Source organism: Ovis canadensis, chromosome 13, assembly GCF_042477335.2.
Source record: "Ovis canadensis isolate MfBH-ARS-UI-01 breed Bighorn chromosome 13, ARS-UI_OviCan_v2, whole genome shotgun sequence".
Classification (NCBI taxonomy): Eukaryota; Metazoa; Chordata; class Mammalia; order Artiodactyla; family Bovidae; genus Ovis; species Ovis canadensis.
Window position 1 is genome coordinate 58,574,451 of NC_091257.1, and position 27,810 is coordinate 58,602,260.

The window sequence follows — 27,810 nt, forward strand, 5'->3', positions numbered from 1 at the left end:
ACAGTGGAAACAGTGACAGACTTTATTTTCTTGGGCTCCAAAATCACTGCAGATGGTGACTACAGCCATGAAATGAAAAGATGCTTGCTCCCTGGAAGAAAAGCTATGACCAACCTAGTTAGTTAGTTAGTTCAGTTGCTCAGCATGGTCCGACTCTTTGCGACCCCATGAACTGCAGCATGCCAGGCCTCCCTGTCCATCACCAACACCTGGAGTTCACTCAAACTCATGTCCACTGAGTCAGTGATGCCATCCAGCCATCTCATCCTCTGTCGTCCCCTTCTCCTCCTGCCCCCAATCCCTCCCAGTGTCAGAGTCTTTTCCAATGAGTCAACTCTTCGTATGAGTTGGCCAAAGTATTGGAGTTTCAGCTTTAGCATCATTCCTTCCAAAGAACATCCAGGACTGATCTTTAGAATGGACTGGTTGGATCTCCTTGCAGTCCAAAGGACTCTCAAGAGTCTTCTCCAGCACCACAGTAAAAGCATCAATTCTTCAGTGCTCAGCTTTCTTCACAGTCCAACTCTCGCATTCATACATGACTACTGGAAAAAACATAGCTTTGACTAGATGAAACTGTGTCAGCAATGTAATGTCTCTGCTTTTTTAATATGCTGTCTAGGTTGGTCCTAGCTTTTCTTCCAAGGAGCAAGCATCTTTTAATTTAAGGATTCAGTCACCATCTGCAGGGTTTTGGAGCCCTAGAAAATAAAGTCTGTCACTATTTCCATTGCTTCCCCATCTATTTGCCATAAAGTGATGGAACTGGATGCTATCACTTATTGGTACCATCACTTATGGATGCCATAATATATCGGTGACATATCCAAATCTAATGCCATGAAGTTTCCCCTCTAGTTTCTCTTCTAAGACTTCCATATTTGTGTCTTGTATGTGTCAGTCTTTGATGCATATTGAGTTTTATGTGTATGGGGTGTGAGTGTGTTTACAACTGGGCACTTGAAACAAGGACAAAATACCCACTCTTTGTAGATTTGTGCCATGTCCTGACTGGCTTTCACTAGTTAACTTGGCATGCTTTAGTCCTTGGATTACCCCAATAGTTAAGCTAAGGGCACTGAGTTCATTTCTGAGTCAGCATCTTGCCTAGAGTAGGTGTGCCTCTTTGATTCTCCTGAATATATGGTTGTTTTTGAATGTCCTCTGTCCCCTAAATCCACACCCTGTTTCTATTCAAGGTTTTATATGCTCTAGTCTATGTCTCCACCCTTAATTCCTTGTCCCTGGCCCCATATATATATAGTCTCCCTGCAACAGTGCTAAGCCACTCCAGCTGCTCTTTAGTTTAAGCTTAGGTTTATGAAAAACAGATACCAGTCTCCAGGCAACATCCAAATAGGTCGGAACTTTGCATTAAGGTTTTTGTGATCAATCTGGTTTGCTGGAGGCAACAGGAAACTGAACTGCCACCCTTTACAGATTGAGACTGCAGTGTAGAAGTCAGAGGAGAGGTAAGTGGGAGTAAAAACATGATGAAATGACCTTCTGCTCTGTTCTGGAATTTTCCTGATAGTGTGTTTAATGTTTCCTGATAGTGTGTTTAATGTTTCCTGTAGATTTTATTCATTTCTAGAGCTCCTGTGAGGTTTTTCATCTGTTTTCTGATTGTTTTCTCATATTTCTAAAGGAGAATTCAATACTTCTAGCTTTACAACATCCCATAGTATCAATACATCTTGATTTCCCTGACTCTTCCCATATTTGTAACAATTTAACTTGTGTACAGATTCTTCTTTTATGAGTAACCACTGACCAAGATAATGAAGTAAATAAAATCGTTAGCATTTCCATTATGATATCTTTCTAAAAAGTTATATAACTAAGTCCAAGGATTAACCCCTGTAAGGGTCTGTTTGCACACTGCACATGGTATTCAGAAACTATTAAATAATTAATCTCAAAAAAACACTTTGTTAGAATGTGTGGTTTTGGTATTCTTTTCAGGATATCACCACTGTCAGGTCTGGATAGCAACATAATTATGGTGGTGAGAAAAGTAAAAAGGCAAATTTATTTTCATTTGAAGTTTTCTTTATTAAGAAATAATATTTTGAAAAATGCTTATTAATTACTCCCTTAAATTGTGTGATTCTCTATATGTGTGCGTGTGTATAAGGGGCTTCCCTGATAGCTCAGTGGGTAAACAACCTGCCTGCAATGCGGGAGATCTGGGTTTGATCCCCGAGTTAGAAAGATCCCCTGGAGAAGGGAAAGGCTATCCACTCTAGTGTTCTGGCCTGGAGAATTCTGGCCTGGACTATATAGGACTGGGATCACAAACAGTCAGACATGACTGAGTGAGTTTCACTTCGCTGTATGTTAGTATGTGTATATTGTAAGATAGTTAATTATTTCAACTGATGTTTGATCAAAATCAAGCTTCATATTAGAAAAATGAAAAAAAATTGTGTGGAAGTTTCTAGTCTAACATATGGGCTTCCCTGGTGCCTCAGACGATAAAGAATCTGCCTGTAATGCGGGAGACCTGAGTTCAATCCCTGGGTTGGAAAGATCCATTGGGAAGAGGACATGGCAATCCACTCCAGTTTTCTTCCCTAGAGAATCCCATGGACTAGGAGCCTGGTGTAATACAATCCATGGGGTCAAAAGAGTTGTACATGAGCAAGCAACTAAGCACAGCACAAGCTTCATATTAGACAATGAAAAAATTATGTGGAGGTTTCTAGTCTAATATATGGTCAATAACTGTTCAGTCAATCTCATCATTATATAATTAACGATTCAGCTCAGTCAGTTTAGTTGCTCAGTTGTGTCTGACTTTTTGCGACCCCATGGACTTTAGCATGCCAGGCCTCCCTGTCCATCGCCAACACCTGGAGTTTACTCAAACTCATGTCCATTGAGTTGGTGATGCCATCCAACCATCTCATTCTCTGTCATCCACTCTCCTCCTGCCTTCAATCTTTCCTAGCATCAGGGCCTTTTCAAATGAGTCAGTTCTTCCCATCAAGTGGCCAAAGGATTGGAGCTTCAGCTTTAGCATCAGTTTTTCCAATGAATATTCAGGACTGATTTCCTTTAGGATGGACTTGTTGGATCTCCTTGCAGTCCAAGGGACTCGCAAGAGTCTTCTCCAACACCACATTTCAAAAGCATCAGTTTTTTGGCACTCAGCTTTCCTTATAGTCCAACTTTCACTTCCATACATGACTACTGGAAAAACCATAGCTTTGACTAGACGGACCTTTGTTGGCAAAGTAATTTCTCTGCTTTTTAATATGCTGTCTACATTGGTCATAACTTTCCTTCCAAGGAGCAATCATCTTTTAATTTCGTGGCTGTAGTCACCATCTGCAGTGATTTTGGAGCCAAAGAAAATAAAATCTGTCACTGTTTCTACTGTTTCCCCATCTATTTGCCATGAAGTAATGGGACAGAGGCCATGATCTTAGTTTTCTGAATATTGAGTTTTAAGCCAACTTTTTCACTCTCCTGTTTCACTTTCATAAAGAGGCTCTTTTACTCTTCTTCTCTTTCTGCCATAAAGGTGGTATTATCTGCATATCTATGGTTAATGATTTAACCTCAGGTCAATGATTCAATCAGTGTAATTAATGATTATACTGATAAAAATGCAAACAAGTTAATTGACTTCAATCTTTTTCTTATCCTATCCCCGGGGTACTGGTTTTACTTTGCCCCTCCTACAATGTATCTGCTAACATTGGAGAGTACAGCTAGGGCATTACCTCACTGACATTTATAACCTGTGAAGGCAGAAGAGAAAAATCGGAGTCTGCTTAGTCGTAGAAGCCAAACAGACAATGGATCCAAAAAGTCAGAGAGTGAAGCTTAATGATGGCCACTTCATTCCTGCCTTGGGATTTGGCACCGGTGCACCTCCAGAGGTAAGTGTAGTGGTTTGGGGTTGAGATATAAATAGTAAGTAGATGTAACATGAGTGGAAGGAGGTTAAGATTCTTAAGCATTGAGTTCCTGGGTGACTTTGGGAGCATCATGTGGTTCCACTAACCAGGCTAGAACCATGCCTTGTGAAAAGGGAGAGAGCATCCAGTCTTCACTCTGCATCAGAGTCTGAGGCTGTGCTCACCTGCAGATTACTCTGGGTTCCCCTCCAGTTTCTATCTCTTTCCCAGCTTGGCAGAAGAGTGAGATTCAGCTGTCAAGATCACTAACTGTCAGCAGCTTGACTTTGAGAGCAATTGCAATGGTGGTGTTTTCTGTATATTTCACTTCAGAAATCTTTCCTCCTTCCAGAAAAACATGACCCAGTGAAATAATTGAGGTGGGAGGGCCTAAAGATGAGGTGACTGAAATCTAGTGGGAGAGAATTGCCTTTCTCCTGTGGCATACCTGCTCGGTGCCAGGCAAGACACATTCCAGCTATGTTTGGCCTTGTACTTCTGTTTCTGCTTGGAAACTTTTTCTGATGGTAACTATACTATCATTTGAGGGGATATGCTACAATCTTACATGCCAGGCTTTGTACTGTATCCTTGGATTTTGTAATGCCTTTTTATTATAGTTTTCAGTCCTTAGGCATAAGAGAGACTAGTGGACAAGCCTCTAGACTGGAAGCCAGAAACTTTGCTGTCCATCTTGCTTTTAGAGTATATAGTTATGACAATGGACTGTTCTTCAAACTTTGAATCTCACTTTTCTAATTTATAGAACAGAAGACATTTTACAGGTAAAAGATGGGATTGTTCACTTTGTAAAATGTGATGAGTAGAGGGAAGGGTCCAGGCTAGTATAGAGCTCACTGGTTCATTCCTCAGTATACCCCAAAAGGCGTGTGATCATAAGGAAACCAAGACTAGATCCAACAGGGGGGACTTGGACCAAACATCTACCTGCTTGAAACATGAAAGATCCTGGATTACAGAATCATATTGCAATATTATTCAGCTTGAAAAGGGAAGCTAATCCCACCATTTGCAACCACACAGATGAGCCTGGAGAACATTAAGCTAAGTGAAATAAGCCAGAAATAGAAAGACAAATACTGCATGTTCTCTTCATAGGTAGAATCTGAAAAAGTGAACCCATAGAAGCAGAGTATAGAGTAATGGTGACCAGAAACTGGGACAAGGTTAAGAAAAATGGAAAGATGTTGGTCCAAGATCCAGACCTTCTGTAATGAGATAAATCTACCTGATGTACAGTATGGTGACTATAGTTAATAGATGTTAAGTATTCTCATGAAAACACCCCAGAAGTTAGCTATGTGAGATGATGGATCTGCTAACTAGCTAGAATGTGGTAATCATTAACAATGGATAGTTATAAGAGAACATCACTTTGTACACCTTGAATAGATACAGCATTTATTTGGTGTTTTCTGTGTGGTTACACTGGTAGACAGAGGTCTTAGAAGCTTTCACCTGGTTTCTTGATGTATTTACCGTCCCCTTGTACTTTTATTGATTTTGCTTCAAACTCTCACTTTATAAATCATATCCATGACTACAATTTTATTCTGAGTCCTTTGAGTTTTACCACCAGATTACTGAACCTAGAGGGTATTTGGGTCCTCTGATGCCTGTGATCAACCAGTGATAGCCTGGGGTTGAAGGGTTCCTGGGTGTCCATTTAATCACTGACCAGGAACATGCAGGGAAAGTATTATGGGTTCCTTACCACACATGCAGAATGAATCAAATGCATGAAGCAATGTTGGTTCTTTGTAAGATCAAGCTTGTGCCTTAGCAGTCTCTTAATCATTTGGATATTCAATTACTATTTTTGTTGCTTATGTAGGTTCCTAAGAGTGAAGCTGTGGAGGTCACCAAATTTGCTATAGAGGCTGGGTTCCGGCATATTGATAGTGCTCATGCATACCAAAATGAAGAGCAGGTTGGCCAGGCCATTCGAAGCAAGATTGCTGATGGCACTGTGAAAAGAGAAGACATATTCTACACTTCAAAGGTGCTGTGTGTGTTGCGTGTGTGCAAGTGACTGGGGCAGATGACAGTTTGGTAATAACATCAGTAGTTTGGTGAAGGTGCTTATTGGTACCACTGTTTTCACACTTGTTTGTATCTTAAATCTAGCATCCTTTTCCTCTCACTGTGTCCTCCCCTCCCAAAAGAGTGTAACTAGAGCTTTATCATCATGGTGTACTCAAATTTTAATTTTACATGAAAGTCACTTTATTTCTTTGAGCCCTGGCCAGAGCAGTGTAATTTATTACGGGCAAATGAATCAGACAGACCTGGGAGCAGATTATAGCTTTTCTTATCATCTGGGTGAGTTTCTCAAATTTCTTCACATTCTGAATCTCAGTTCTCAGCTCCAAGAGTAAGAGAGCATTGGGAGAGACACTTAGTGTATTATACAAGATCTAGCCAAAGTTTCTTGAATTATGTTCTGCTCATATTAAAGTGTTCAAAGCATTTTCCCCTATAGTTATGTAAAGAAGATAGTAATTAATTTTGAGAAGATGGATTGTTTGGTCAAATTAGACTAAGGTTCTACTTTTATACTCTATCAAGCATAGGTCAGTTGATGGGTATGGTAATCATTTGATAAAGTTATTTATATCTTGATTCATTTCATTCCATTGTGAAAGATGTACAGATGATAAATTCAATAAAATAATGAAGTTTACATGGATAGGTTAAACAGTAGAACTCAAGAAGAAATGGAACTTTTTCCCATAGAGATCTCTTTCTAACCAATAATAATGTCTAGTTATTAAGTGAAATAAGTCAAACAAAATTACATGAAGCATTCATTTCCCACAGCTCCCTTTAATCCCTGCAGGTTTGGTCCACGTCCCTTCGTCCGGAGTTGGTCCGACCAGCATTGGAAAAGTCACTGAAAGATCTTCAACTGGACTATGTCGATCTCTACATTATTCATCAACCAGTGGCTTTGATGGTAGGTGCTTTGGGTGATCACCTCTGTTCTATTTCTTGGGTCAGAATGTCTATAACTTCCATGGATGGTTGACAAGATTTTTCTTAGGTTGAAGGAATGATTACACTAGAGCAGAATCCCCTAAATTATCATTTGTGTTCATCTTTTTGGGGAGATTCTTTGAATCTCTTATCTACCTCCAGAGAAACAAATTAAATAATCTGAGACTCTGTCTCAAAATCTTGAGGAAGTAGAAATAAGCGAGTCCTGTGGGAAGTAGAAATAAGCGAGTTCTGTGCATGGTGCTGATTAGGCCTGGGAGATGGGATTTCATATCCAGAGTCTGGTGCTGAGCGCTGACATGACCTCACACCTGAACAGGATGAGGTCATTTCATCTCTCGTCCTTTCATGTTTCATGGATTTGGTGGTGTCCTTCTGGGTGGGTGTAATCACTGTCTTCTCAGGACTTTGGAGACCTGGCCTCCACTGTCGCCTGTATTCACAGTGAGGTTTGCAAACTGCACTTAGCCATTAAGAACTGTATTATGTAGAGGGGAAATTTTCCAGTTGTTCCAGTGGTTAGGATTATGTGCTTTCAGTGCTGAGTCAGGGTGTTTTGAGGGAGTGGGTTCAATTCCTATTCAGGGAACTAAGATACAGCAAACCCATGGCACAGCCGAAACAAAACAACAAAAACAACATCTATTATGCAGAACTCCTTTTTAGAATACAGAATTCTGCTCAAGCTATCCTTTGCCAAGGAGTTTATTGGACTATGTAGATGGTAATTCCCATCTACATAGATTTAAGGATTCCTAATACTTGACAGAAATGTCACTGTTTTTCTATTCCTTATAATGACATCACTCTTGGTTTGCTTTATTTTTATCTCAGCATTTTCCATGGGTGGCAGAATGACTTTGATCTGTTCAAGCCTCATTGTCCAGAATATTTGAGAGTATGTCTGCTTCTTCCACATAGCTTATCAACCTAAAGAGAACCTTGCTGGTTCATGTGTATGCCCTGAAGCTATCAGATGTTCAGAGTGAAAAGGGAATTTTTATATTTAGTCCAGGTCAAGATTGCAATTTTTATGCCAGCAGTAAGGCATAACTTACTGTCACTCCCTGCACAATAGAGGCATTTTGCAAGAGGAAAGTTATAAGGGGCAGAAAAAATTTCACTTAAGGCACTGAGAGTTCCCAGGAAAATGTAGGAAAATTATATCTATCAAAACATATAGTTTGTATAAGAGATTACTGGAAAACTGCCTTCTAAAGACATTGCTGATAACTCTATTTTCAAATCCCTTTGCAAATATTAGTATGCAGAAAGTAAATGGACCTCATGGAGGTTTAGCATCCTAGACCCAGATGTGCCTGGCAGGCTGGCTAAATGTGGAGAAATTGTTTGGTGACATCTCTGAAATGACTGCTTCTATTCCAGCCAGGGGAGGCAATTTTCCCAACAGATGAAAATGGAAAACCGATATTTGACTCCGTGGATCTCTGTCTTACATGGGAGGTGAGTCTGGGGAGGAGAGAACCGGGAGAGGAGCCAGAAGAGGGGGAACCTCCATCATCTCTTCCACCTGTGAGAATGGGCTGTGGACCATTAGATTCAGCAGTTCATGAATCTAAGGGCTGGGATGCTGGGGTTGTGGGGAGGGAACCATTGATCAAATATTCACAGAGAGGAATGAAATGGAGAATTTGGGAGAGTGTAGATAGGCATCTCTTTCCTTACATGTGACCTTCTTCTCCAAGGTTTTCTAAGGAGATGATATTTCTTCTTCTTGTGTCATGACCTTTTCTCCCTTTATCTCCTTGATAAGCAATGCTAATTCTTGACCAGAGACCCTCTTAATGATTTCTCAGCATTTCTTATTGCTATATTACCCATGCCAAGTGACTGCTCACCACCCCTCCCTCCCAGGCCCTGGAGAAGTGTAAGGATGCAGGGCTGACCAAGTCCATCGGGGTGTCCAACTTCAACCACAAGCAGCTGGAGAAGATCCTGAACAAGCCAGGGCTCAAGTACAAGCCCGTCTGCAATCAGGTGAGTAGTTCGGCTCCTCTCCCTCCTGCTCTTCAGAACCTCCTTGCACTGGAGCCTGATGTCTGTCTGTCCTTCACTCCTGTTCATCTGACATTTAAAGAGAGTGAAGTCTACAGAGCTGAGCCTGTGTCCGGACTGTGTGAATAGAATCTATAACAGTATCTTTGATAAACTCTGGGTGGAAAAGTTGGGGATGGCGTCCTGCTTCTAGAACATAGAGGAAGGACGTGTTTCCCTGAGCTGAAAGCATGACCAGAAATCAGGTGTGGAAGTGCTCAGATGAAACTGTATACAGGAAGGAAGACCATGAAAACACAGAATGGGAAATAAATAGAGAAAAAAACAAGTGAGATAGGTGTTAAGCATTTGTATGGGGTTTGGATGCCTAAATCCTTAGTCTTGGTATGCCAGCTTCAACAGTGAGCACAGTACAAAGAAATGTGCTGGAGACTATGAGAGTCACCCAGGTTAGAGCATGAAGTTAAATGCTTTGTTGATCCTAACAGTTGATGGAAGAGTTACTCAGGATTTAGAGCAGATATTGTGATTTCAGAATATTTCAGTTATGTTGCTTAGTCATGACTGACTCTTTGCAACCCCGTGGACTGCAGCACACCAGGCCTCCCTGTCCATCACCAACTCCCAGAGCTTACTCAAGCTCAAGTCCATCGAGTTGTTGATGCCAGCCAACAATCTTATCCTCTGTTGTCCCCTTCTCCTCCTGACTTCAATCTCTCCCAGCATCAGATCTTTTCCAATGGCTCAGTTCTTTGAATCAGGTAGCCAAAGTATTGGGGTTTCAGCCTCAGCATCAGTCCTTCCAATGATCATTCAGGAAGGATTTCCTTTAAGAGTGACTGGTTTGGATCTCCAAGGGACTCTCAAGAGTCTTCCCCAACACAACAGTTTCAAAAGCATCAATTCTTTGGCACTGTGCTTTCTTTATGGTCCAACTCTCAAATCCATACATGACTACTAGAAAAAGCATAGCTCTGACTAGACAGTCCTTTGTTGACAAAGTACCCTGTCTGCTTTTTAATATGCTGTCTAGGTTGTTCTCACAGTTTTTCATTCCAAGGAGGAGTCATTTTTTAATTTCATGGCTGCAGCCACCATCTGCAGTGATTTTGGAGTCCAAGAAAATAAAGTCTGCCATGTTTCCATTGTTTCCCATCTATTTGTCATGAAGTGTAGGAACCAGATGCCATCATCTTTATTTTATGAATGTAGAATTTTTAAGCCAATTTTTTCACTCTGCTTCACTTTCATCAAAAGGTTCTTAGTTTGTCTTCAATTTCTGCCATAAGGGTTATGTCATCTGCATATCTGAGGCTACTGATATTTCTCCCAGCAATCTTGATTCCAGCATGTGCTTCATCCATCCAGGCATTTCACAAGATGTACTCTGCCTACTCTGTATGTGAAAACATACAGCCTTGACTTATTCCTTTCCCACTTGGAACTTGTCTGTTGTTCCATGCTTCCCTGGTGGCTCAGATGGTAAAGCGTCTGCCTGCAATGTGGGAGGCCCGGATTCGATTCCTGGGTTGGGAAGATCCCCTGGAGAGGGAAATGGCAACCTACGCCAGTACCCTTGCCTGGAAAACCCCATGGAAGAAGGAGCCTGGTATGCCACAGTCCATGGGGTCACAAAGAATTGGACGTGACTGAGCAGCTTCACTTTCCTTTCCTGTTATTCCATATCTGGTTCTAATTGTTGCTTCTTGACCTGCATACAGATTTCTCAGGAGGCAGGTAAGGTGGTCTTGTATTCCCATTTCTTGAAGAATTTTCCAGTTTGTTGTGATCCACATGGTCAAAGGCTTTGGCATACTCAATAAAGCAGAAGTAGATGTTTTTCTGGAACTCTGTTACTTTTTCAATGATCCAGCAGATGTTGCCAATTTGATCTCTGTTTCCTCGTACTCTTCCAAATCCAGCTTGAATATGTGGAAGTTCACAGTTCGTGTATTGCTGAAGCCTGGCTTGGAGAATTTTAAACATTACTTTACTAGTATGTGAGATGAGCACAATTGTGTGGTAGTTTGAGCATTCTTTGGCATTGCCTTTCTTTGGGATTGGAATGAAAACTGATATTTTCCAGTTTTGTGGTCAATGCTGAGTTTTCCCAGTTTGCTGGCATATTGAGAGCAGCACTTTCACAGCATCATCTTTTAGGATTTGAAATAGCGCAACTGGAATTCCATCACTTCCAATAGCTTTGTTCCTAGTTATACTTCCTAAGCCCATTTGACTTCCCATTGCATGATGTCTGGCACTAGATGAGTGATCACACCATCGTGATTATCTGGGTTGTGAAGATCTTTTTTGTATAATTCTTCTGTGCATCCTTGCACCTCTTCTTAATATCTTCTGCTTCTGTTATGTCCATACCATTTCTGTCCTTTATTGAGCCCATCTTTGCATGAAATGTTCCCTTGGAGCATTTTCTCCAATTTTTTTGAAGAGATCTCTATTCTTTCCCATTCTATGGTTTTCCTCTATTTCTTTGCATTGACACTGAGGGAGGCTTTCTTATCTCTCCTTGCTATCCTTTGGAACTCTGTATTCAAAGGGGTATATCTTTCCTTTTCTTCTTTGCCTTTCAGTATTCTTCTCTTCATAGCTATTTGTAAGGCCTCCTCAGACAACTGTTTTGCCTTTTTGCATTTCTTTGTCTAGGGTTGGTCTTGATCACTGCCTCCTGTACCAAGTCAAGAACCTCTGTCCATAGTTCTTCAGGCACTCTATCAGATCGAATCCCTTCAATCTATTTTTCATTTACACTGTAAAATCATAAAGGATTTGATTTAGGTCATACCTAAATGGTCTAGCGGTTTTCCCTACTTTTTAAAATTTAAGTCTGAATTTCTCAATAAGGACTTCATGATCTGAGTCATAGTCAGCTCCCAGTTTTGTTTTTTTCTGACTGTACAGAGCTTCCCCATCTTTGGCTGCAAAGAATATAATCAATTTGATTTTTGTATTGATCATCTGGTGATGCCCATATGTAGAGTCTTCGCTTGTGTTGTTGGAAGAAGGTGTTTGCTATGACCATTGTGTTCTATTGGCAAAACTGTTAACCTTTGTTCTGATTCATTTTGTACTCCAAAGTCAAAGTTGCCTGTTACTCCAGGTGTCTCTTGACTTCCTACTTTTGCATTCCAGTCCCCTGTAAGGAAAAGGATAACTTTTTTGGATGTTAGTTCTAGAAGGTGTTGTAGATCTTCATAGAACCATTCAAAGTCAGCTTCTTCAGCATTACTGGTCATGGCATAGGCTTGGATTACTGTGATATTGAATAGTTTGCCTTATAAACAAACAGAGATCATTCTGTTGTTTTTGAAATTGTATCAAAGTACTGCATTTCGAACACTTTTGGGGATTGTGATGGCTCCTCCATTTCTTCTAAGGGATTCTTGCCCACAGTAGTAGATGTAATTAATGGTCAGTCAGTCAGTCAGCCAGTTAGTTCAGTTGCTCATCTTGTCCTACTCTTTGTGACCCCATGAATTGCAACACTCCAGTCCTCCCTGTCCATCACCAACTCCCGGAGTTTACTCAAACTCATGTCCATCTAGTCGGTGATGCCATTCAGCCATCTCATCCTCTGTCATCCCCTTCTCCTCCTGCCCCCAATCCCTCCCAGCATCAGGACCTTTTCCAATAAGTCAACTCTTTGCATGAGGTGGCCAAAGTATTGGAGTTTCAGTTTCAGCATCAGTCCTCCCAATGAACACCCAGGACTGATTTCCTTTAGAATGGACTGGTTGCAGTCCAAGGGAATGTCAAGAGTCTTCTCCAAAACCACAGTTCAAAAGCATCAATTCTTCGGTGCTCAGCTTTCTTCACAGTCCTACTCTCACATCCATACATGACTACTGGAAAAACCATAGCCTTGACTAGATGGACCTTTTTTGGCAAAGTAATGTCTCTGCTCTTTAATATGTTATCTATGTTGGTCATAACTTTCCTTCCAAGGAGTAAGCATCTTTTAATTTCATGGCTGCAATCACAATCTGAGTTAAATTCCCCCCTTCCAGTCCATTTTAGTTTGTTGATTCCTAAAAAGTCAATGTTCACTATTGCCATCTCCTGTTTGACCACTTCCAATATGCAGAGTACATCATGAGAAATGCTGGACTGGAAGTAACACAAGCTGGAATCAAGATTGCTGGGAGAAATATCAATAACCTCAGATATGCAGATGACACCACCCTTATGGCAGAAAGTGAAGACGAACTAAGAAGCCTCTTGATGAAAGTGAAAGAGTAGGGTGAAAAAGTTGGCTTAAAGGTCAGCATTCAGAAAATGAAGATCATGGCATCTGGTCCCATCACTTCATGGGAAATAGATGGGGAAACAGTGGAAACAGTGTCAGACTTTATATTTTGGGGCTCCAAAATCACTGCAGATGGTGACTGCACCCATGAAATTAAAAGACACTTACTCCTTGGAAGAAAAGTTATGACCAACCTAGATAGTATATTCAAGAGCAGAGACATTACTTTGCCGACTAAGTTCTGTCTAGTCAAGGCTATGGTTTTTCCTGTGGTCATGTATGGATGGGAGAGTTGGACTGTGAAGAAGGCTGAGTGCTGAAGAATTGATGCTTTTGAACTGTGGTGTTGGAGAAGACTCTGGAGAGTCCCTTGGACTGCAAGGAGATCCAACCAGTCCATTCTGAAGAAGATCAGCCCAGGGATTACTTTGGAAGGAATGATGCTAAAGCTGAAACTCCAGTACTTTGGCCACCTCATGCGAAGAGTTGACTCTTTGGAAAAGACTCTGATGCTGGGAAGGATTGGGGGCAGGAGGAGAAGGGGACGACCGAGGATGAGATGGCTGGATGGCATCACTGACTTGATGGACGTGAATCTGAGTGAACTCGGGAGTTGGTAATGGACAGGGAGGCCTGGTGTGCTGCGATTCATGGGGTCACAAAGTGTCGGACACGACTGAGCAACTGAAGTGAACTGAACTGAACTGAATGTGCCTTGATTCATGGACCTAACATTCCAGGTTCCTATGCAATATCATTCTTTACAGCAGCGAACTTTGCTTCCATCACCAGTCACATCCACACTTGGGCGTTGTTTTGCTTTGGCTCTGTCTTTTCATTTTTTTCTGTAGTTATTTCTCCACTGATCTCCAGTAGCATATTGGGCACCTATTGACCTGGGGAGTTCATCTTTGAGTGTCCTATAATTTTGCCTTTTCATGGGATTCTCAAGGCAAGAATACTGAAGTGGTTTGCCATTCCCTTCTCTAGTGGATATCGTTAGTCAGAACTCTCCACCACGACCTGTCTGTCTTGGGTGGCCCTACATGGCATGGCTCATAGTTCATTGAGTTAGACAAGGCTATAGTCAATGTGATCAGTTTGGTTAGTTTTCTGTTACTGTGGTTTTCATCTGTCTGTCCTGTGATGGATAAGGATAATAGGCTTACAGTAACTTCCTGATGGGAGAGACTGACTGAGGGGTATGGCAGGCCACTGCTGACCCTTAACTCTGCAGGAGAGACTCAAACACAGTTCTGTTTCAGTCTCTATGGGGTCTCTGTGTCCTGGTCCACACAAGGTTTGTTTGAGCCCTCCGAGGTCTCTGGCGGGTACAAGATTTGATTCCAAATGTGATTTTGCCCCTCTTACTGTCTTGCTGAGGCTTCTCCTTAGCTCTTGGATGTGGGGTATCTTTTTTGAGTGGGATCTAACATTCTCCTGTTGACAGTTGTTCAGCAGTGAGTTGTAATTCTGGAGTTCTCACAGGAGAAGACGGGCACATGTCCTTCTGCTTTGCCATCTTGAAGACTTGTAGACTCATCATCCCCAGAGACAACATTTTTGATTGGTATGTTTCATGGGGGCTTGCTGGTTAATATTGGGTACCAAAAATGCAGATTTTTCTTTGTCTTATGGGGCTAAGCAGATTGTATAAAAACAATCTTTAAGATCCAAAACTATAATTGGCCAATTCTGTTGTAAGGCTGAAGGGGATGGGAGTCCAGGCTACAAGCTCCCCATGGGTTGCATTACTGCATTAATAGCTCAAAGCTCATGAAGCAGCCTCCATTGCCTGATTTTTTATGGACTGTGAAAACTGGAGTATTCCAAGGACTAGCATTCTCTGTGTCCTGCTTGAAACTGTTCTTCTACCAAGGCTTGTAAATGTATAAGTTTCTCCCTTGCTGGAGGCCATTGATCCACCCATACAGGTTTAGATGTAAATCATGTTAGAGGTGTGGCTTGTGGTGGCAGAGAAACTTTAATGGCCCTCAATTAGCCCTTTTCTGTCTAGTTTTGGATGAATAGGTAAAGGAGAAGGATCTCCCTGTAAATGTTTCCTAGCTCTTTTGCTGGTTGGCACCCCATTCTTGCCATCATATGATCTACCTTTTCCTCATTGGAGAGAACTAGGTGCCAAAGGGCAAGCAGATCTTTGCCCCATAAATTACAGGGAAGGTCTGCAATAAAAGGTTGAAAGTGAGCAGTTTGTTTTTTGGGCCCTAGGCAAGGAAGATGGAGAAGAGAATGGCACCCCACTCCAGTACTCTTGCCTGGAAAATCCCATGGATGGAGGAGCCTGATAGGCTGCAGTCCATGGGGTCGCAAAGAGTCGGACATGACTGAGTGACTTCACTTTCACTTTTCAGTTTCATGCATTGGAGAAGGAAATGGCAACCCACTCCAGTGTTCTTGCCTGGAGAATCCCAGGGATGGGGAAGCCTGGTTGGCTTTCATCTACGGGATTGCACAGAGTCAGACATGACTGAAGCAACTGAACAGCAGCAGCAGCAGCAGGCAAGGAAAAACTGTTGCACTTTGAGCAAATTGTTGAGGTTCCCCTGATTATCTTTTCCTGGGGTTCAGTCAGGGGCCAATCAGCTGGCCATTGAGGAGAAGTAATGGTGGAAATATCAGCCCCAGTATCTAAGAGTTCAGAGAACATTTTTCCTGGGATTTTAGCCTTACATATGGGCTGATCTGAGACTATTTGTTGAGTAAAGCACACTACTTGATCACTTGTGCTCCCAAATCTTTGTTCTCCTCTGGTGACAGGATTATAGTTGTTAAGGGCATGGTAAGGCAAGGGAAAGAGTTGAGCAATTTATTGAGCTTGAGGAGTGACATGGAATTAATGAGAGAGAGCCATAACTTTAATTTCTCCTGAATAGTCTTGGTCAATAAGGCCAGGAAGAATTTGGAGGCCCTTGATGCTTTTGAACTGTGGTGTTGGAGAAGACTCTGGAGAGTCCCTTGGACTACAAGGAGATCCAACCAGTCCATTCTGAAGGAGATCAGCCCTGGGATTTCTTTGGAAGGAATGATGCTAAAGCTGAAACTCCAGTACTTTGGCCACCTCATGTGAAGAGTTGACTCATTGGAAAAGACTGTGATGCTGGGAGGGATTGGGGGCAGGAGGAGAAGGGGGCGACCAAGGATGAGATGGCTGGATGGCATCACTGACTTGATGGACGTGAGTCTGAGTGAACTCCGGGAGTTGGTGATGGACAGGGAGGCCTGGTGTGCTGCGAATCATGAGGTCGCAAAGAGTCGGACATGACTGAGCAACTGAAATGAACTGAACTGAACTGAAGGGTAAGGCCTGTCTCCTGTACAATGTCACGAACTTTGGTGCATAGTTCATCAGGCACTCTATCTATCATATCTAGTCTCTTAAAACTATTTCTCACTTCCACTGTATAATCATAAGGGATTTCATTTAGGTCATACCTGAGTGGTCTAGTGGTTTTCCCTACTTTCTTCAATTCAAGTCTGAATTTGGCAATAAGGAGTTCATGATCACAGTCAGCTCCTGGTCTTGTTTTTGCTGACTGTATAGGGCTTCTCCATCTTTGGCTGCAAAGAATATAATCAATCTGATTTCAGTGTTGACCATCTGGTGATGTCCATGTGTAGAGTCTTCTGTTGTGTTGTTGGAAGAGGATGTTTGCTATGACCAGTGTGTTCTCTTGATGAAACTCTATTAGCCTTTGCCCTGCTTCATTCCATATTTCAAGGCCAAATTTGCTTGTTACTCCAGGTATTTCTTGACTTTCTACTTTTGAATTCCAGTCCCCTATAATGAAAAGTACATCTGTTCTGGGTTTTAGTTCTAAAAGGTCTTGTAGGTCTTCATAGCACCATTCAACTTCAGCTTTTTCAGCATTACTGGTTGGGGCATAGGCTTGGATTACTGTGATATTGAATGGTTTGCCTTGGAAACAAACAAAGATCATTCTGTCATTTTTGAGATTGCATCCAAGTACTGCATTTAAGACTCTTTCGTTGACCATGATGGCTACTCCATTTCTTCTAAGGGATTCCTGCCCACAGTAGTAGATATAATGGTCATCTGAGTTAAATTCACCCTTTCCTGTCCATTTTAGTTCTCTGATTCCTAGAATGTCAATGTTCACTCTTACCATTTCCTGTTTGACCACTTCCTATTTGCCTTGATTCATGGACCTAACATTCCAGGTTCCTAGGCAATATTGCTATTTACAGCATTGGACCTTGCTTCTATGACCAGTCACATCCACAGCTGGGTATTGCTTTGTTTTGGCTCCATCCTTTCATTCTTTCTGGAGTTATTTCTCCACTGATCTCCAGAGGCATATTGGATCATTGCAGGTGGTGATTGCAGCCATGAAATTAAAGATACTTACTCCTTTGAAGGAAAGTTATAACCAACCTAGGTAGCATATTAAAGAGCAGAGACATTACTTTGCCAACAAAGGTCCATCTAGTCAAGGCTCTGGTTTTTCCAGGATGGATGTGAGAGTAGGACTGTGAAGAAAGCTGAGCACCGAAGAATTGATGCTTTTGAACTGTGGTGTTGGAGAAGACTCTTGAGAGTCCTGTGGACTGCAAGGAGATCCAATCAGTCCTTTCTAAAGGAGATCAGTCCTTGGTGTTCATTGGAAGGACTGATGCTGAAGCTGAAACTCCAATTCTTTGGCCATTTCATGCAAAGAGTTGACTCGTTGGAAAAGACTCTGATGCTGGGAGGGATTGGGCGCAGGAGGAAAAGGGGATGACAGAGGATGAGATGGCTGAATGGCATCACTGACTTGATGGACATGAGTTTGAGTAAACTCCGGGAGTTGGTGATGGACAGAGAGGACTGGCGTGCTGCAATTCATGGGGTCGCAAAGAGACGGACACGACTGAGCGACTGAACTGAAGTGAACCTAAGGGTAAGGCCACTTCTGCCCAGAATGAGTCTTATGATCCCTGGTGGAATGGGGCCTTGGATCCCAGTAGGGATTGTGACTGGGTGGTGGTTGGGGGGGATCCAATCCATTAATTCGAACAGTTACTCAGGTTGGGAGGTCCAACCCAGCACTTCCACTGGTAGAGACTGAGAGGCTGGAGATAGGCTGAAAGGTGTGCTGGAGATCCTCACAGTGTATGCCCCCACCGTTTGTGGGGCCTGGGGCTGGCCCTGATGGCGGTTTCCTGGCTGCAAAGGGGAACCATTCTTATGGAATTTTGACCTGCATTGATTAGCCCAATGATTGCCTCTCTGGTACCTAGGACACTGTCCTGGTGTTTCATTTCTTTTTTAAAAATATAAATTTATTTATTTTAATTGGAGGCTAATTACTTTACAATATTGTATTGGTTTTGCCATACATCAACATGAATCCGCCACAGGTATACATGTGTTCCCCATCCTGAATCCCCCTCCTTCCTCCCTCCCCGTACCATCCCTCTGGGTCGTCTCAGTGCACCAGCCCCAAGCATCCGTATCATGCATCGAACCTGGACTGGCAATTTGTTTCATATATGATATTATACATGTTTCAATGCAATTCTCCCAAATCATCCCACCCTTTCCCTCTCCCACAGAGTCCCAAAACTGTTCTATACATCTGTGTCTCTCTTGCTGTCTCGCATACAGGGTTATCGTTACCATCTTTCTAAATTCCTTATATATGCGTTAGTATACTGTGCTGAGAAAGCCTTTGACAAAAGTCCTGGTGTTTTATTTTCTCCAGTAGGCGGAGCTATTGTAACATCTATTTTGGGCCCAGAACAGCAAGCCTTTTTCCTGTATCCGGGTTTTCCACATTGAAAGCATTTGGCATGGGAAGAGCTAAAATTATTTTTAAAGGCAGCACAAATTGCTTGGGTTAGCTTGGTTTGTTTGTGAGCCTATGTACCAACATTTTGACACTCTCCAACATATCGCCAAGGCTGCCATTTTGACAAATAGTGTTAAGGGCAGCCTGGCAATCTTTATTGACATTTTTATAGGCTAACTGTTTTTACAAAATGTCCTCCACTGTAGGACTATTAATTTGATGGTGGAGAGAAGATGAGAGCCGGTCTAAAATTCAGTGATTTCTTTTCTGGGTCTCTGTAATACTTTAACAAATGAACCAGTAGGCTCGCTGGGTTCTCATGCTGTCTGCCCCTGCTTCAGCAGCATTTTGCAATCTGTACATATGCTCTCACCAGTGTCAACTGGGCTGTTGGACTGGTGTATTGCCCTGTGACTATGAGCATTTCAAAAGTAAGATAATCTCCATTGACCAAATTAATACAGGGAAGCTATTGGCACAATTCAATATAAAAGGCAAAAATCTGTAAATTTTGGGGACCACTTAAAGCTGTTTGGCTAGCATTTTAACATCGTAAGGAGAGCATCTCCCATGCTAGAAAATTTCCAATAGCTCCCATGTATGTATACGGAGAATTGACCCCGTTCAGCCTAACACTAGATTAGTTCCTTTAAAACTTGATGTCAAAAGTTTCATGGGTTGCAATAACCTGAGTGGGATTATTGGGGTTGGGCCTGTAATCGATAGGGAAAGCAAGATGGTCTTCAATGTCAAAAGCACCCATAGGATGGCTGGAGGCCATGGCCTGCTGAGACCATGTCAGTGGTTTGTCCTCTAGAGACATTTCTGGACCCAGTGGAGGAAAATTGAGCTTGGGTGGCAAAGGGCTGGAAGGGTTAACAAGATGTTTGAGGACACCGTCTTCTCACATTATTTCTCAGTCTGTCAAGGGTATAGGACCAATCGCACTAGCCCCCAGGTGTCGAATACCATCATAGGTATGCAATCCCCTCTCCTGTGTGCTGATTTCAAATTTTCTTCCACTGGATCCCAATTTTCAGTATCTAGAGTGCCTTCTTCTGGAAACTAAAGATTCTATTTAACCACCTCTCTTAGCAATTGTGCCAATGGCACCTCTTTCACCTGCACTCCTGCAGTCTGGAGGAGGTGCCTCAAAAGCTGGAGATGATGTTTCTCAGCTTTACTCAAGTCTTTCCCCATGGACACCCTGATGTGGACAACAAGGGGCTTCCCACCCTTAGAGTTTGAGGGCCTGGTTGTGATCCAGGCATCTCAGCTACCGCTCACTGTCTTCACTTTGAGTTTTTTCCCTCTGGGGAATCCTTCCCGACTTCAGGTCCCTGTTCAGGGGCCACCTGCCATGGTCAGCACAGAGGGTGAGAAAGACCTGAACCAGGGGTGAGCACGTAATGAAAAGACAGACACGTCTAATTTGTAAGCAGGGGATCAGGGGATCCTGCTTCCTGCTCTCCATGGCAGGAAGCCAAGATGTCTCCTTTCAGCCCGCACTTTTATGGGCAGAAGTCATGAGATCACTAGGGAAGAGCTATACTGGGGAGTTTGATCAACACACCATAAAGAGGGAGTAAAGGTGAGGCTCCGCTGTTGATCAGAAACATTTGTTTTGTTTCCACGGGGATGGACGCAGGGGCTGGCAGTGAAGCGGAGCAGAGAGCACGCCCAGCCCCAAGTCTGTCCATTTAACATGCTTACTAGCACAATCATGAGGGCACCGTTTGCCGCACCCTTGAGCCATGGGGCAGGTTCTGGTGTCTGCTCTGCCAGGCTGCAACAGTATTTTGGTGACCTGAGTCTGACTGTGGTTCACATGTAATTTTGAGTCACCTTAAGCTCTTTTAATGTAAAACGATCACTCAGTCATTGTGTTACCAAGATATCCAGGCAAGGTTTTCAGAAACACACTGTATTTATCATTGATACTTTGTGATGCTAATTGACTTGTTTATGTAATCCTAGATTACATAAATTAGTAGTTAAATCTGAACTCCTTGCTACATTAAGTTTAAATATTTTGACAAGAAAATGTTAGTTGCATGCTTTGTCCCTAAATGAACCCGGGTAGGAAGTGCATGGTGACAAGTTGTCCCACTGGGAGGGACAGCACTTTTGTTTTTCTGGAAAAGCTAGTTCAGTTCAGTTCAGTCACTCAGTCATGTCCGAATCTTTGCGACCCCATGAATCGCAGCATGCCAGGCCTCCCTGTCCATCACCATCTCCCAGAGTTCACTCAGACTCATTTCCATCGAGTCCATGATGCCATCCAGCCATCTCATCCTCAGTCATCCCCTTCTCCTCCTGCCCCCAATTCCTCCTAGCATCAGAGTCTTTTCCAATGAGTCAACTCTTTGCATGAGGTGGCCAAAGTACTGGAGTTTCAGCTTTAGCATTATTCTTTCCAAAGTAATCCCAGGGTTGATCTCCTTCAGAATGGACTGGTTGGATCTCCTTGCAGTCCAAGGGACTCTCCAGAGTCTTCTCCAACACCACAGTTCAAATGCATCAATTCTTTGGCACTCAGCCTTCTTCACAGTCCAACTCTCCCATCCATACATGACCACAGGAAAAACCATAGCCTTGACTAGACAGAACTTAGTCGGCAAAGTAATGTCTGCTTTTGAATATACTATCTAGGTTGATCATAACTTTCCTTCTAAGGAGTAAGCATCTTTTAATTTCATGGCTGTAGTCACCATCTGCAGTGATTTTGGAGCCCCAAAAAATAAAGTCTGACACTGTTTCCACTATTTCTCCATCTATTTCCCATAAAGTGGTGGGACCGGATGCCATGATTTTCGTTTTCTGAATGTTGAGCTTTAAGCCAACTTTTTCACTCTCCTCTTTCACTTTCATCAAGAGGCTTCTTAGTTCGTCTTCACTTTCTGCCATAAGGGTGGTGTCATCTGCATATCTGAGGTTATTGATATTTCTCCCGGCAAAACTGATTCCAGCTTGTGTTACTTCCAGTCCAGCGTTTCTCATGATGTACTCTGCATATAAGTTAAATAAGCAGGGTGACAGGGTGACAATATACAGCCTTGACTTACTCCTTTTCCTATTTGAAATCAGTCTGTTGTTCCATGTCCAGTTTGAACTCTTGCTTCCTGAGTAGCTGGATATTTTATTTGAAAATGTGTATTTTCCTTCTTGAAATTATCTAGTCATCTGTTGGATGATAACCATCATCAGGGGAAGTTTGATTTCCCCTAAGTTTTCACATAATGGTTGAGAATCCATTGATGACTTTCAACTGAATTAATTATTTCTTTGGAACGTTTTTCATTATTTTCCATTTTAAATGCTCTTTTTAATCTTCTGATCTGACATTTTACTGTAAAAGTAAAATTCTGTCATTATTCAGGATAAAATACATCTATTCCTTTCAGATAGGGGAAAACACTGCACTCCTTCACATTAGCTGTCAGTTTCTGAAAAAAGATGCATTGTAATAATCACAATCTGTGGAGAGAAGCGTTTTTGCTCTTTCTTCCTCTCCCAGGGATTTATTTTGCCTCTGTGTGCTACATTTGCTTTCACTCATGATTCCCTTTGGTGCTCAAATCTACTGAAATGTCACCAATGGGAATTCATCACACTGGTTCTTTTGACCTTCAGATATTTCTTCAAAAGACTGTGCAATTTCCTTCTTTCTGGAGTTGTTTGATGTCCAAAGCTTAGACAGCTCTTTTCCTGTCCCAGGTCTGGAATTAGGCATATATCTTGGTCTGTTCAGTGGTGTTCAGCAACCAAGATCTGGTCCATAGAATTACTTGTTCTCGGTAATGTCATTATTTTTTACCTTTTCAGGGGACAGAAATATAAGTTTAAAAAATCTTTCCTTGATACTTCCAGTTGTAATTTGATGTGACAATTTTTCTTTAGCATATATAATTCTTCCTTTCAAGGTTTCTCTGGTGTGTTACCTTTTCATATAATCTGACACTCTTCTCTGTTGGCTTCTACAGGTGGAATGTCACCCTTATCTCAACCAGAGCAAACTGCTGGAGTTCTGCAAGTCACACGATATTGTCCTGGTTGCCTATGGTGCTCTGGGAGCCCAACGAACATTACAGTGGTAATGAACATTATGGATGGCCATAAGGAGTTTATCTAAAACTCATTTTTTGAAGAAAATATTATTATTCTGTACTCAGTGCTTTGGAGATAACTCTCAAAGGGTAGAGGAGAGAGAAGACAGTTGGGAAAAATACTCTTTTGTCTTTTCATCACCCAGCTTGATATCTTACATTGCATGTGTCTTGTATATAGATTTTAACACAAGTGTCTGCATTAAAATCTCTATAGAATCCCCCAATTGATAACTAAGACATAAGCTTTGTCATAATTTACTTATTTATGGATAATGAGCACATTAGTATAATAGACTTACCAAGTCTCCCTCACTTTATGTCTAAAATCAGGATAATAATACATAATTTCCAGGTTTATCATGATTGAAAACTAAGTACAAGTTGCACCATTTTTTTAAACATTTGTAGAAGAACTGCACAATTTAAATAATTATGAAATGCACAGTCTTTATTTTCAGACTGCTCAGCTTTTATCAACACCTGACACAAGTGAAAATTAGAAAAAAATGAAAAACAAAATATTTCCCAATATTTCCCATGATGTTCTCCTTTCATACCATTGTCTTTACTTTTGATTAGAAAAGAAAAATAACCACAGAGAAGTAAAAAAGAAACAAATTCCAAGAGTTTGGCAGTCCTGGTTTCAACTCAATAATGCATCTGAATCACCTGCAGAGATCTGTAATCACAGAATCAGTTCAGTTCAGTCGCTCAGTCATGTCCGACTCTTTGTGACCCCATGAATCGCAGCATGCCAGGCCTCCCTGTCCACCACCAACTCCTGGAGTTCACTCAGATTCACGTCCATTGAGTCAGTGATGCCATCCAGCCATCTCATCCTCTGTCGTCCCCTTCTCCTCCTGCCTCCAATCCCTTCCAGCATCAAAGTCTTTTCCAATGAGTCAACTCTGGTGACATATTTGAGGTTCTGTATCAGATTGTCTTCAGCAAAGCCATGGAATTTTGTGTTTCTAAAAGATCCGAGGTGATGCTGATGATGCTGATTCATGGACCACACTTTAAGAAGCACTGGTCTGGAGGTGACATACCTGATCTGTTTGGGAAGCCTCTTCATAAACTGAGTGCTTAGTCTTAGCTCCTTGGCATTTCTGAATTTCCTTCCAGGGTGAACCCAAACCTCCCCTTTCTCTTGGAGGACCCGGTTCTCTCTGCCATTGCCAAAAAGCACAAGCAAACCCCAGCTCTAGTTGCCCTTCGCTACCAGATACAACGCGGGGTTGTGGTTTTGGCCAAGAGTTACAACAGGAAGCGGATCAAAGAGAACATACAGGTAATGAGTGGGGCTGTGGGCAGAGGGGGCTCTTAAGGAATATCCTTCATGAGGGGCATTCTTTGTCTAACTGAAGACAGACATAGCTTCCCTTTCCCCATGGTTGTCCCCATCCAGCTGGAAAGTCCTCCAGTCCCCGGGGGAAGGCCGGCTCCTTGGGGGAAAGTTTAATGTGATTCTTCCTTCTTTCCAGGTGTTTTACTTTGAACTGACTCCAGAAGAGATGAAAGCAATAGAAGGCCTCAATAGCAATATAAGATACTATGATTTGCAACAGTAAGTGACTTGCATATGTTCCACAAATACTGTTTCTCTAGCATACAGATCAGCAGAGGAATAGCTTACTTAAAGCTTAATTTCAGGGAGACAGCCCTGGTTTCCAGTGTAGGAGTACACCAGGGGCTTCCTGCAGACCTCACACCAGAGGTTTCCTCTAGGTTTCTATCTCTGATCAACAGAAATGTGACTGGGGCCCAGGACAGCCAATCAGTAAAATCCCCAGTGTTGAGACTGTGGTGAATTCACTATGTTGTAGCTGGTGTACCTCCTCTCAGGGCCCAGAGACCCAGGAAACATAGAGGGCACAGGGCCTGCAGCCCATTCTTCTTTTGGAAAGTGAAAGCGTTAGTTGCTCAGTCTTGTCTGACTCTTTGGACCCCATCAACTGTAGCCCACCAGGCTCCTTCTTTCAGGGACTGATGCATGTTTCATCTTTAGTTCTTTGTAGAATCAGGAGGAAATGATGTATAATGATGTGTAATAAGGAGTCCATCCTGAGTTACATTCCTGCTTATCCTAACACATTTGTGAACACATTGTTGATATTTCTGGAGGAGGGCCCCATGAAGGCCAACATGCTTCAGTGTGAAAATTCACAGTGAGCCTGGCTCCACTCCCTCTCCTAAGTGTCTGGTGGATTTTCTCCCTGATGGACTTTTCTTTACCAAGACACCATATATTTTTTCCAAATTTATCCCTTTATTGACCTTTTCCCCAACACATCTCCCATTTCCTCTTCCTTAAAATGTCACCAAATGAAGTTTGAGTATATCATGGACTGACCCCCCAGAGAGAGACTTCTGTCCTTAGCTGGACACACCTGGTAAGATTGTCTGGGTCTCTCTAGTTTCTTGAGTCAAGACTCACCGCAGTGTAGACTTTTTCCCTCAGGGGTCCACCCACTGAGGAGCTCCTACCTCCTTGACTTTACTTAGTTAGTACCATGGAATTCCAGCTGCCAAATACTGCTGGAGGAAGTCAGGACTGAAGAGACAGAAGACTACTCAAACAGAGACATGCTGGGAGGGAGTTTAGAGAAAAGGGAACACAAATTAGTGATACAATGAAGATTTAGTTTCAAACGGAAAATCTTACAACTCTCCTTGTTTGTAGTGTTCAGTTGCTTCTGTTGTGTCTGACTCTTTGCAACCCTATGGACTATAGCCCGCCAGCCTCCTCTGCCCATGGGATTCTCCAGGCGAGAATACTCGAGTGGGTTTCCATGCCCATCTTGAGGGGATCGTCCCAACCTGGGGATTGAATCCGTGTCTCCTGTGTCTCGTGCATTTCAGGCAGGTTTTTTACCCACTGAGACACTGGGAAGCCTCCTTGTATGTAAAGAAGATATATATGTTTATATGTACATTTACATGTAGGCTTTCTGGTTGGCGCAAATGGTGACAAACTCACCTGCCAATGCAGGAGACCTAAGAGGTGCAGGTTGGAGCCCTGGGTTGCGAAGATCCCCTGGAGAAGGAAATGGCAACCCACTCCGGTATTTTCCTGGCGAATCCCGTGGACAGAGGAACCTGGTGGGCCACAGTCCATGGAGATGCAAAGAGTGAGACACGACTGAAGCGACTTGGCACACAGCACACACGCACATATATATGGGCTTCCTAGGGGGCGGTAGTGGTAAAGAGCCCGCCTGCCAATGCAGGAGGCATAAGAGATGCAGGTTGGAACCCTGGGTGGGAAGATCCCCTGGAGGAATGCAGGCAACTCACTCCGGTATTCTTGCCTGGAGGATCTCATGGACACAGAAGCCTGTGGGCTATAGTCCATAGGGCCACTAAGAGTTGGACACAACTGAGCGACTTAGTATGCCTGCATACTTATGTATATGTATATTATGATTCTGAAAAAAAGACATGATGAAAAGTAAGAAAAATAGCAAGTTACTTTTCTGTCCTCAAGAGCTTTATGTATATTCTGTGCTCTCCTTCATTATTCTGTGAATGCCTAGACTTACTCATCCTTGTAGGTTTATTTCAATAGCACAGCTCCTGGCACATGGAATGGCTCAGGATGCACTCTTTAATGAACTGAGTTGAAAAGAACAAATTTAGAAAGAAAAATCAGACTATAAGGAAGGAAAACAGCAGTAATATTAATTAATAACGAGTGTAGTTATATGATACAAATTAAGAAAGCAGTAATCACATTTTATAGGTAAGACTGTTTAGGTGTATGTGGTATTTCTTCAATTTAATAGTAATTCCTTAATGGAAGCACACTGTATTGGAGGGGTGCTTAATATTTGTTTTTCTGTTGAATGGATTTATGAAAACCAGCAAAGAATTCCTTAACTGTGATCCTTCTCATCACTTAGGGTCAAAAGTTCCACCTGTGTCTGAAATGACCTCCATAGTTATCCTTAGGTCTGTGCCCTCTTATAAATTGTAACCTGACTCAAACTACCTGTCACTGTGGGGTGAATATCACATGTGAATGTTGTGATTGGACATCAGGTGCCATGTGCACATGGAGCAGAAACCTGATGTCTGCTTGTTGGGGGAGAAGATGGGATGTGTTAACAGATTTAGATCTTTAGCCCATCCTGACTGCAGCTACATAGTAATGCTCTCTGTGACAATATGACAGATTTAATAAATTATTTCTCCTTTTTCTCTTTCAGTTTTGTTGATCATCCTGAGTATCCATATTATGAAGAATATTGACTGTGAGCTGTCCACCATGCATTCTACCAGAACTTCTTTTCTAGGGTTGTGAAGAGCATTTCTGTACTTGGTGGAGATGTTTAAAAGAAGTGTCTGAACTTTTGAAGCTTGTTTATCATTAAAATTTTTTTATGAAATAAAGAAGACTTCAAATATGAATTCTAGTTTTCTCTGATAACTAAATAATTGGAAAATAAAAGAAAAAGAATAGAAAATAAAGATAACCTCCTGGTGCCTTTTCTTTTGTCAAAAATGAATTAGTTGATCTAGTGAGAACCCTGTATGCAAGACAGAAAAGAGACACAGATGTATAGAACAGTCTTTTGGACTGTGGGAGAGGGCGAGAGTGGGATAATTTGGGAGAATGGCATTGAAAAATATATAATATTGTATGTGAAACGGAAAAAAAAGAAAAGGAAAAAGTAAAAGAGGGA

The 27,810-nt window shown here is 42.2% G+C and overlaps 1 protein-coding gene across 1 annotated transcript; it reads left to right on the forward strand.

Moving 5' to 3' along the window:
* Positions 1 to 822: 822 nt before the first annotated feature.
* On the forward strand, positions 823 to 27,595 carry LOC138417524 (dihydrodiol dehydrogenase 3-like). The gene is made up of 10 exons (XM_069547892.1): positions 823 to 1,472; positions 3,758 to 3,890; positions 5,764 to 5,931; positions 6,769 to 6,885; positions 8,313 to 8,390; positions 8,802 to 8,924; positions 23,000 to 23,109; positions 24,251 to 24,416; positions 24,610 to 24,692; positions 27,334 to 27,595. Exons 2-10 carry the CDS (start codon positions 3,807 to 3,809, stop codon positions 27,374 to 27,376), a joined length of 972 nt encoding a protein of 323 aa, XP_069403993.1. The 5' UTR covers positions 823 to 1,472; positions 3,758 to 3,806; the 3' UTR covers positions 27,377 to 27,595.
* Positions 27,596 to 27,810: the final 215 nt, after the last annotated feature.